At 41.5% G+C, this 11,946-nt stretch overlaps 1 protein-coding gene across 2 annotated transcripts in view; it reads right to left on the bottom strand.

Moving 5' to 3' along the window:
• The window catches only part of LOC100944131 (ubiquitin-conjugating enzyme E2 E2), a 385,813-nt gene extending 374,263 nt beyond the window's left edge, over positions 1 to 11,550 (bottom strand). Inside the window, exons 1-2 of one of the 2 annotated variants that reach the window (XM_012806185.2) lie at positions 11,322 to 11,550; positions 5,651 to 5,834 (exon numbers count right to left, since the gene is read on the bottom strand). In XM_012806185.2, coding sequence (XP_012661639.1) covers positions 5,651 to 5,826 — 176 coding nt within the window. In that variant the 5' untranslated portion in view covers positions 5,827 to 5,834; positions 11,322 to 11,550. Of the gene's footprint in view, positions 1 to 5,650; positions 5,835 to 11,117; positions 11,289 to 11,321 lie in introns of those variants that run through there. The other variant, XM_023513730.1, reaches the window with a different exon arrangement.
• Between the last annotated feature and the right edge of the window lie 396 nt (positions 11,551 to 11,946).

Raw genomic sequence — 11,946 nt, 5'->3', positions numbered from 1 at the left:
CAGGAGTTGGAGGTTGCTGTGAGCTGTAATGCCACGGCACTCTACCCAGGGGGACAGCTTGAGGCTCTGTCTCAAAAAAAAAAAAAAAAAAAAGCAGTCTCTAGAAAACACAGAGCCATTGCAAATAATAAGCCCAGAGCTTAATTCTGAATAGTCACACAAAATATTTATCTGTGATTCTAAGAGACCATTGATTTTAAGACATATTATCAAATAATAGTGCACATCATTTGTAAGATGTATCTTGATTTCAAGAAAGAGAAACATTAAAAAGTTTTAAAATGTACATTTAGAATCAAGAAAAAAACAGTAATAACAAAAGACAATCTGGGTGGCACCTGTGGCTCAATGGGTAGGGCACTGGCCCCATATACCGAGGGTGGTGGGTTCAAACCCGACCCAGGCCAAAAAGCAACAAAAAAATAGCCGAGTGTTGTAGTGGGCACCTGTAGTCCCAGCTACTCAGAAGGCTGAGGCAAGAGAATCCCCTGAGCCCAGGAGTTGGAGGTTGCTGTGAGCTGTGTGACGCCATGGCACTCTACCAAGGGCAATAAAATAAAATAACACTCTCCAAAAAAAAAAAAGACAAGCTATGAACAGTACTACTTCATTCTCATATGGGCTCATACATATGATGAAAGTTCACACTGGAGCACATGGACTCAATCTTTCAACCTAACAAAAACTTAGACTCTGAAACCAAATACTATTCTTAGAACAGTATTACAGTAAGCGTCCAAAAAAAGAAAGAAAAAAAAATCACATCTACTCTGAAGTTAAATCAGATGTGTCAACATGTGAAAGCTGCAGCAGAGTGAATTCAACTAAGAATTCTAAATAGATGTCTTATTGAATTGACTAGTCAGTTTAATCAAAATCATCTAAACGTATAACTGCAGTCATACTCCAACTACATACCTGTAAATGTAAAAAATGAGACATATCAAGAGAGCAGGCTATGATAAATAAAAGCCTGTCAATTTTTTAAGTAAAACAATTCTTGCCAAAGAGCAAAAAGGGATCAAAGATGTAACCATAAGCTTTCCTCTCAACTCTACGAAAAATTAATTTGTACCTCTATTTACCCACTTACACATTTTGCACATCATACATCACTATTCTATAACTTAACAAAATCAGACTTTTCAAGAAACCATGTTTCTACACCAAATTATTAATTCTATAGCTATAAAACACTTCATATGAAAATTGAGCACTTACGTGCAACCCACTTTTCCTAAATTAAGATGTGTTTAATTATAGTATCTAAGTATTTCGAGTTTAACAACAGCATTAAGGCCTTCAAGATTAACACATCATATTTTCCCAAAGTTTGTACCAAAAGGACTTGAAAAATATCACTGTAGGCTCGGTGCCCATAGCACAGTGATTATGGCGCCAGCCACATGCACTGAGGCTGGTGGGTTCGAACCCAGCCTGGGCCAGCTAAACAATGGCAACTGCAACAAAAAAAAGCCAGGCGTTATGGCAGGCACCTATAGTCCCAGCTACTTGGAAGGCTGAGGTAAGAGAATCGCTTAAGCCCAAGAGTTTGAGATTGCTGTGAGCTGTAACACAACAGCACTCTACTGAGGGCGACAATATTAAGACTCCTGTCTCAAAAAAAAAAAAAAATCACTGTAGACTTTATCTGACACAAAGTCTGTAACTGACAGCCATAGTTTATGAGATTACTATGTGCGAAATAAATACGTCATCATATTTTGTCCTCACAACAACCCTGAAGAGGGTACCATTATTATCTTCAGTTTACAAATGAGGAAACTGAGATTTAAAGACGCTAAATATTATGTGTCCAAGATCACAGAACTACTAAGTACTAGGAACCTAAATTTGAAACCAGATGCTACCTCCAGAGAGTTCAAACTCTTCACTGCTACTGATTATTTCATAAAATAACACTATTTGGGAAAGTTTTTTTTTTTTGAGACAGAGCCTCAAGCTGTCCCCCTGGGTACAGTGCCTTGACATCACAGCTCACAGCAACCTCCAACTCCTGGGCTCAAGCGAGTCTCCTGCCTCAGCCTCCCAAGTAGCTGGGACCACAGGCACCCACTACAGCGCCCAGCTATTTTCTGGTTGCAGCTGTCGTTGTTTTGGCGGGGCTGGGCTGGATTCAAACCTGTCACCTTAGGTGTATGTGGCTGGCTCCTTAGCCACTTGAGCCACAAGCGCCAAGCCTGGGAAAGAATTCTTATCCAAATAAAAATTAATCATCAAAATAAAAAGTGTAAATTAAAATTTTATTTTGAAACAACCTCTAACTTTGAATCTTCTAAACACACTGGTTCTGAGAACTAACACCCATGGACAATCCAATCCCTACAATAAGCTTAGGGCTTTAAGGCAATAAATAAATAAATACTGTTACCCTCCAATGCTAGGTACTGTGGCTATAAGAGTACATTAAAAAGATGTGAGTTGCCGGGTGCAGGAGCTCATGCCTATAATCCCAGCACTCTGGGAGGCTGAGGCAGGTGGACTGCTTGAGCTCAGGAGTTCAAGACCAGTCTGAGGAAGAGCAAGACCTAATCTCTAAAAGAAGCAACCAGGCATTGTGGTGGGTGCCTGTAGTCCCAGCCACTTGGCAGGTTGAGGCAAGAGGATCACTTGAGCCCAAGAGTTTGAGGTTGCTGTGAGCTGTGACACCAGGACACTCTACCTAGAGCAACAACGTAAGAGTGGGAGTCACCATGATTCTCAATTTTCTAAGTTCTTAGAACTTAAGCAGAGATGGAAAAAACTCATTTCAACTGAATTAGGGTAAGGGAGGAAGAGAGGCAGAATAAGCTTTTTTTTAATTAAAAAATAGTAGTGAAGCAGCATGTTTATATCTGAACAGTAAATGGCTTATAATCCTAGCACTTTGGGAAACCAAAGCAGGAGAATCACTTGAACCCCAGAGTTCAAGGCCAGCCTGGGCAATAGCAAGACTCCATCTCTATAAAAAAAAAAACAACAACTGGCTAGGCCTGGTGGTGGCACATGCCTATAGTGGCTGAGGCAGGAGGATGGTTCAAACCCAGGAGTCTGAGGTTGCAGTGAACTATGATGATAGCACTGCAATCTAGCCCAGGAGGCACACTAAGACCCCATCTCAAAAAAACAAAACAAGCAAAATAAAATAGTAAGTGACTAAGTCACTTCATACACGGTAACACATATGCCAACAACCCAAGACACAATCTGAAAAGCACAGATGCATAAAGGTGCATTTGCCAATGGAAGAATTCTTTCAGTCAGGAAGCAACTCAAAAGAATTCTTACTTTCACCAATGCAATAAAACCATTTTCTATTTAGTGTCAATCAGTTCTGTTCTGGACTCTTCACACACCATCTCTCATCTATTAACAAAAGAGAGGGCAGCACCTGTGGCTCAAAGGAGTAGGGCGCGGGCCCCATATGCCGGAGGTGGTGGGTTCAAACCCAGCCCTGGCCAAAAACTGCAAAAATATAAAAAATAAAAATAAAAATACTGGTTAAAAAAAAAGAAAGAAAAAAATATCTTCTTCTTTTTATATTTTTATCTCACGAAATCTATCGTGGTTTTCGAGGTTTGAATTATGTAATTTGTACTTTGTAATCACCCTATAGTCAAATGAAATAAGACAACCCATGGTACTTTAAAAACTCACATTCAGGTGGCACCTGTGGCTCAAGTGGCTAAGGCGCCAGCCACATACACCTAAGGTGGCAGGTTCGAATCCAGCCTAGGCCAGCCAAACAACAATGATGGCTGCACCAAAAAATAGCCAGGCGTTATGGCAGGCGCCTGTGATCCCAGCTACTTGGGAGGCTGAGACAGGAGACTGACTTGAGCCCAGGAGTTGGAGGTTGCTGTGAGCTGTGATGCCATGGCACTCTACCCAGGGGGACAGCTTGAGGCTCCTGTCTTTAAAAAATAAAAATAAAAAACTCACATTCATAGGCAGTTAGCTCAGTGGGTAGGGTGCCGGCTACATACACCAAGGCTGGCAGGTTCAAACCCAACCTGGTCCAGCTAAAACAACAATGGCAACAAAAAAATAGCTGGGTGTCGTGGTGGGCACTTGTAGTACCAACTATTTGGGAGGCTGAGGCAAGAAAATCACTGAGCCCAAGAATTTGAGGTTGCTGTGAGCTGCAATGCCATAGCACTCTCCCGAGGGTGACATAATAAGACTCTGTCTCAAAAACAAAAAATGCACATTCATACATTAAATAGTATACCCTCTTTCATAAGTAAAATTTGGTCTTTGATACATCACCTAAGAAACATGATTTCAAGGTATTTTGTAGTGGTGCTCCCAGCTAGGAAGAGGGTCTTTGCTAACTGATAGTCACAGGAGAGCACCATATAAGCCCAGGAAAACCCTATTCCCCACAGACCTTCCCACTCCATCCTTCTCCCTTTCTGACAAAACGAAGAGGCCCTGTGAAACCCTCGTTTCCTCATCTAAGCAGAGCTACAATAAATACAGAATAATCTCTTACCCACCCCAACCTCTTTTTGACTACCTAAATGGCATATGTTCTTTATTTCCCACCTTTGTCATTCATCGTAACCCCATTGCCTATTTCTCAGCAGGTCATTTTGTCCTACAACGGCCAGGCAGAAGAGTCAGCTAGCTGAGTACCCAGGACTTGTGTGATAGCAAAAACAAACTAGGAAACAAGGTCTACCAGACTGTAATGGTTTTGATCTTTGGGAAAGGATTTCTCCCTAATCTACATCACCTAATAACATATAAGGCTATCATTCAACATTGACACGTTCCACAACACCTAAAAGTTACAGATTGCTTTTATTTATACTTCCTATTTGATAATACGAAACATACTAAAACAAAGCAAGAACATAAAATCACAGGATCAGGAAAGACTATACTAAATTCAATTACTTTTCCAACTATTTGCCAAGAGATATTTTATAATGTAACAACAATTTGGCAGTAGAAAATAAACTATCACCAAGGCAATGACTCATGCCACTAACTCCAGCACTTTGAAAGCCAAGACGGGAGGACTGCTTGAGGTCAAGAGTTCAAGACCAGACTGAGTCTGGACAACATAGTGAGATCCTGCCTCTACAAAAGAATTTTAAAAATCAGCCAGGCATAGAGGTGCCCACCTGTAGTCAGAGCCACTCAGCAGGCTGAGGTGAGAGGATCACTTGAGCCCAGGAGTTTGAGGCTGTAGTAAGTTATAATTGTACCATTGCATTTGAGTGTGGCTGACAAGAATGAGACCTTGTCTCAAGAGAAGGGAAAGGAAGGGCTGGAGCAGGGAGAAGCTATCACTCAATAACTATTTCAGTAGATTTTTATTCTCTATTCTGTGTAAATGAACAGAAAATAAATTTTAATGGTCAAGTAAACCACAGATCACACCATCATAGTTTTACATTCTGTATATGCTCCTCTAATAATACACAAACACACACAAACATGCCATGCCATTCAACTGACTTTAAATACTGAAAGGTTCCCCATGATTAAAACCATGTAGAAGAGCTAACAGCAAAGGGGAAAGAAAAATCAATGAACTTCACAGCCCACATCCCAGAAAAATGATTAAATACAACAGAAAAACAGAACTTAAGATAATAAACTGATACCAAAAACAAGATGGTTACAGTAACTGAGGTACCTTTTAGCACTAGTTGACAATTTAGCAGCAGTTTTGCTGGATATTTTTCCCTCCTTTTTCTTGGGCTGAACTTGCTCTCTTTCTGGTTCTTGCTGAACACTTTCACGTTGGTCTCCATCGGAACTTCCTCCACTAGTGCTTGGGCTGTCATCAACTCTTTGTGCCTCAGTGGACATTTTAGATCCTGCATTAAAGAATAAAAAATTATTCAGCTGTGAGGAGGACTACTGTAAAGTACCTCAACAATAGAGAGAAAGTGAGCCTCAAAGTAGAACAAGTAAAACTCAATATAAAATGGATAAGTTGACCGTTTACAAAACAAACAGCTTTAGGAACTGCTATAACTTTTCTTTCCTCCATTCAAAATGTACTGTGAAATAAAAAAACATGAAAAATTTATACACAAAATTTCACAGCAACATTATTTATAATACCCAAATAGTAGAAACAACTCAAACGTCCCTTAACTGATGAATGGATAAACAAATTGTAATAGATCCACATAATGGACTATTACTTCAACATGAAAAGTCGAATAAAGTACAGTAGCTACATGTTACAAAATCAATGAGCCTTCAATGGTTATGGTAAGTGAAAGAAGCTAGCCACGAAGGACCACAAACTGTATGATTCCATTTATACGAAGGGTCCAAAATAGGTGAATACATAGAGACACAAAAGTACATAGTGGTTTCCAGAGGTTAAGAATGAAAGGAGAATGAGGAGTGACTGCTAATAGGCATGAAGTATGCTTTGGGAACGATAAAAATGTTCTAAAATTAGGTAACGATGATGTTGCACAACTCTGTAAACATACTAAAAACCACAGAGTTAAATACATTTTTAAAGGGTGAATTTTAAAGTATATGAATTACATCTCCATATGCTATTATAAAAAAGGAAGTAAAAAATGACTGAGGACCTACTTTCTACCAAGCACTGTACTAAGAACTGCCAGAAATTTGGACTAGTAGGCAAGCAAACTTGCTTAGTATCCTAAGAGTGGTTAGTACAAATGGCCACAAGAACAGAAAAACAGGAGGACACTTTCAAGTCAATACATCGTCAGATCTGAGCTGAGGTTAAAATCTTCTAAACCAGCAAATTTATTTTAACTAACCTTTGTTATAACAGAATACAGAGGCCTGAATGATTCTAAATAAAAACTGAAATATATGATAGCAAATCCAGCTACATGCTAAGTAACCATGTTTCACAAAAGATAGAGACTATATTGAGACGCTGAAAAATTCATTTTTTTCCAGTCTAGATGAAATATCCCTCAAGGCTTTCAAATTCCCTTTGCTCTAAGTTCGTGCTCCCCAAGCAACTCTGATTACCAACTCAATTTCCTCAGTACTTTGATGCCTACCCTAGGTTGCTATTAGAACCTTAGAGAGCAGACAGAAAAAATTCCAGTAAGTGAAAGGAATATTCCTTCTCAACTGTTATCATAATCAATTTCTGAGTCTGATTACTATAAATACAACCCTTATGACCCAACTAGCTTATAACGACGCTCTAACAGATCCAGAACAGACAAAACCCGTATCCAAACTCTAAAACGCCCATGTGCTCACCATGGTACTGTTACCTAATCACCACTTGCAGTAGTACCACACAGCTACCTTCTCGTATACTTCTTCAAAAAACAAAACTACTGGCTCAGCACCTGTGGCTCAAGTGGTGAAGGCGCCAGCCACATACACCTAAGGTGGCAGGTTCAAATCCAGCCCAGGTCCGCCAAACAACAACGGCTACAACCAAAAAATGGCCAGGTGTTGTGGTGGGGGCCTGTGGTCCCAGCTACTTGGGAGGCTGACGCAGGAGACTCGCTTAAGCCCAGGAGTTGGAGGTTGCTGTGAGCTTTGATGCCATGGCACTCTACCCAGGAGGACAGCTTGAGGCTCTGTCTCAAAAACAAAAAAGAAAACCACAGAACTACCTATGTTTAAGAAGTACTATTAACAACACAAAATATGCCTTGAAAACTCATAGGTAATTTGAACAACTTCTTTCAAAAAGGATACTTTTAATTACTCAAATTCAAACTTGAAATAACACTTTTTCTAGTATCAGAAGAATAGGCGATAGATACTTTAAGGCAAAAATTTTTATTACTATAATTTCGTTAAATGGATAGCTAGCTGATACTGATAAAAATTCATCATCACCAAAGATTTAACTAACTTGTAGCTTCCTCTAACCAAAATAATTTTGTAATGAAGATCTTTAGGGCCTGGTATTTTTACGGTAAGACAAACCAAAAAAGCACTATAAAAGAATGGAAGAATCAGAAAGCACAGAGAGGTAAACATGCAATAGAAAATACCAAACGTCTATATCCACACACCACCCACCCTCCTCTCAACCCCACCAACTCCCTTCCCCCTTGACAAACAAAAACAGGTGTGCCGAAACAGCTCTGAAACACACCGATGGGAACTGTACTTTTCTACCTATTCTGTAAATGTAGATCATCAGTCTCTACAGTGACATCTTTCATGAGCACTTAAGTCACGTAATAGAATACAGAAATTTTATATCAGTATGTTTTATGTCTACTTCTAAACGTCCTAATATTTCTACTTTTTTTATTTTTATTACACTTTAAATTCTCATTCTTAGATTTAACATTTGTTTTTTCAGCTTCTTTCAGTTAAAATATATGAGAAGGTTAAAACCTTATATGTACACAATAGCTTATTAGATACACTGGATATGCACTGGAGTCAGAAAGAGCACAATTCTCAGGGAAAGATGCTCAGATATACCAAAATGCTGTCAGCAATATTTTAAGAAATGTGAAATGAGTAAGACTCAGTTTATATATTTTAAGCCAGAAAGAATTCATCAGGTGACAAATATACGGGAACCTTAATGAAATAATATTCTTACACTGAGGCTGTGGCTTCAGTTTAATGAAGTATGATTAAATTATGTGGAGAGTTTCAGTTGCGTATGGTATTAGTTATAAAGCTACACACTCTTCTCTGTATTTATGTGCATTTACATACTAATAATGCTATTGTATGATCATTTAGAAAAGATTATTCAGTGATGTAATCTGAGCCATAATCTGAAACCAAATTTCATAAACTACTGCAGAAAATCAGAGGAAAACTAAAGTAAAAATCAGTCTCACTAGAGAACTATTAAAAATACTATTTTAACTGGACAAAGAGGCATAATTTCTATAGGTTCACAAAAAAGAAAACAATGTATTTTCACTTTTGACCTATGATATCTTATTTCATCCAAATCCTAATCTGTAAATAATCATTGATTACTACAGAAACTTTTAGAAATAAGGTTTTCATTTCTTTTTCAAATATCAATAAACAGAATTTCTACTGATTTTGTTTTTTGAATGCCTAATTACAGAACAAGTATAGGGAAAAAAATGTTGCATTCAGTTGCCACTAATTTTTATGAAAACAAAGTCTATAAACCATTTTAATTAGTTATAAGTAGCAAGTTGCTGTCTTGTCTCTCTAAAATACAAATGAATAAAAATTTCTGAATTGTAACTCTTTAAACATTATTTTCTAAATTACCATTTTAAAACTATCTTTAAAAGTAATTCCTAAATAACTAATTTGATCCAGTCATCTAATTTATAGGGAAAATAAATTGAAACCCCTGGGTTACAAACACAAGCGCTACTTTCCAATGATATTTTCAAAGACAGTGAGATATATAAATCGATATGTTTACTTCAAACTCAAAGTAAAACTTGGCTTTTAAACATAAAATAGAAACGTAGTCCTTCCTAAAATATGTATTAAGAGTTTAAATATTATGCTTTCTTCAGCCCACCAATTGTCTAAGCTTGTATTAGCTATGTACTCTAAGGTGTAACTATAGTCCTAGAAATTAACAACATATACTGAATGAAACTCACCTGTTCAATAAAAATGAAATTATTTGACTTTAAATATTACTGATAACATAAAAGCAACTATAGTCTCTCCATAAATCCAGTTTACTATCCAGATAAGCCTTACAATAGTAACTAATAGTATAAAACTGCAAAAACAAGTGTTCGTTTGAGCTTTTATAACAAGAAACCGTTTAATTCTGTCGTGTTATCTTGCTGTCATCCTACTCAACAGTTCTAACTTTTCTAAGGTATAAAATAAAGTAATTCATATTATATGCACATTATCTGGCAACATCTAGCTTTAAACTTAACTGTAAAGGTATTTATGCACAACATAATAGTGGAACACTTTATTCTAGAGCAAAGGGTGCTGTAGGAGAGACAGTGAGGTATGATATTATACATGAAAACACTCTCTTCAGCATCGGTCCACTTACGGAACTCCAAGGAGCCAAGGAGCAGCTACCTGAGTAAAGGCAAATATTTAGATTCTCAAGGTCCAGTCTGAATTATCACATTTTCAGAAATACTTTTTAAAGAGTCAGGGATTAAAAACTAAGAAGAGCTTAAAATTTTTCTGAACCGCGAGATCATCTGAGAATAAACCCTAGCACCTCCTTTAGTACTTTTAAATAAAATCTTTTGGGTGGACTCTCAAGAATACACAATACAAAACGAAGAATCCTGAAAACATGCAAATAGGTCTAACAGCCACCGAGCACAGGATGATGTCTTTCTAAAGCGGCCTTAATTTCCTCAAGGGAAGATGGATTGGACATTTCTGGTTGGATGTGAAGGAAAAGGCCACAAGAAGCCACGCTTTATCTTCATTAGAAATGGTAAAGGGCAAAAGGATGAAAACATTATTAGAGAATAAGAGAGGAGAAGAGGAAAGAGAAGTGAGGAGGGGGTAAGCGGGAGAGAACAGAGGGAATCCAGTTTCAAACCAGGCCAGGGGGGGCTGCAGAGGAGAGACCAGAGAAAAATGGGCTTCGTTGCCAAACTGTGACAAGCGCCAGGAATCACAAAAGACCGATACAACACACACCCCACACCAGAGCACATACAAATTACACCCCACAAGGTCTTCTCCCGGCGGGCCACCGGGGTGCGGCGGCGGAGCCAGACCTGCCACTCGCCAGGAGAGACACCATGTGCAGCAATTATGCAATTAGGGAAAATAGCAAAAGATCATGCCGGGCACTTTCTACCGTGACATTTATCCTGTACTTTTGCAAAGACTTAGTTCCAGGATGCGGCTGGGAGAGGACAGGGGCTGGGAGGGTGGAGAGAGATGGGGAACTGAGAACGAAAGAGGGTAGAAGAAGGGCAGGAGAGGGAAGAGGCGGGGGAGGGGATGGGAAGGAGGGGGAAGGGTAGAAAGGGCGAGAAACGGGGGCAGGAGGCTCGCGGGAGGCGGCGCAGAGAACAGGCACGCCGGAGAGCGAGGAAGGGGGGAACTAGGGCGCGAGCGGTGTAAGCAGAGACCTGCGGCGCGGAGGGGACCTGGGGGGAGTGAGGAGAACGCCCGCGAGAGGGAGGACGCCCGAAGACGGGAGGCACGGGCACGGCCCGAGCGAATACCTGAAAGAGGGGTGTCCCTGCAGGTCGCAGGCTCGAACCAAAGCCCGGGAGAGAGGGCTGCCGAGGCGCAAGGGAGGAGGAGGACGGGGGAGGCCCCAGGGACGAGATGTCCCCCGCGGACCGTCTAGTCACCGAAAGCCGGACCCACGCACCACGCACCCGACCACGCCTGTCCCCTCCGCGCTCGCGCCCGCCCAGACTCACCCTCAGCGCTTCCGCTGCCGCCGCCCCCGGCCGTTCCAGCTCTGGCTCCGGAGGCTGCTGCCCAGGGCTGCCGCTGTGGCTGCCCCTGAGTCTAGGAAAGTGAAGCCACCACCTCCAGCAGCCGCCGCCGCCCGGCCGTCCGCGCGCGCGCCCGCAGCTGCGCGTGCCCGCCCGCCAGCCCGGGAGAGACCGCGAGAGCGCGAGCCCCACGTCGGCCGTGCGGCGCCGCGCGCCTCCCTCAGCTCCCCCCGCCCCTCCTCCGCCGGCGCGTGGCCGCGAGGGGGCGGGGGCGGGCACGCGCACGGGCAAGTTGCCCCGTCGGCTAGGAGAGGGGCGGGGGCGCGGCGCCGAAAAGTAAAGTGACAGCCGGGTCCTGTGCGCAGGCTGGGCCGTTGCGGAGGGTGGGGCGAGGGTCGTCCCACGGGGTAGGGTCGGCAAAAGTGGGGGAAACCGAGGCTGAAGGAACGGCTTGAAGAGATGGGACGCGGGGACCTTGACGGGCACGCGCATTAAAGGGAAATGCCGGATGGGGCGGGGGTTTGCCTCTAAAGGCAGGGGGCGGTGGGCGGGGGAAAGCCTTCTACCCCACCACCACCAACTCTAGCTCTTAACACTCGCCCCAGAG

The sequence above is a fragment of the Otolemur garnettii genome, unplaced genomic scaffold (genome assembly GCF_000181295.1).
Source record: "Otolemur garnettii isolate 467f Iridium unplaced genomic scaffold, OtoGar3 scaffold00002, whole genome shotgun sequence".
NCBI lineage: Eukaryota > Metazoa > Chordata > Mammalia > Primates > Galagidae > Otolemur > Otolemur garnettii.
Note: the sequence above shows the minus strand (reverse complement) of the source record. Positions and strands in the feature narration are given on the sequence as shown.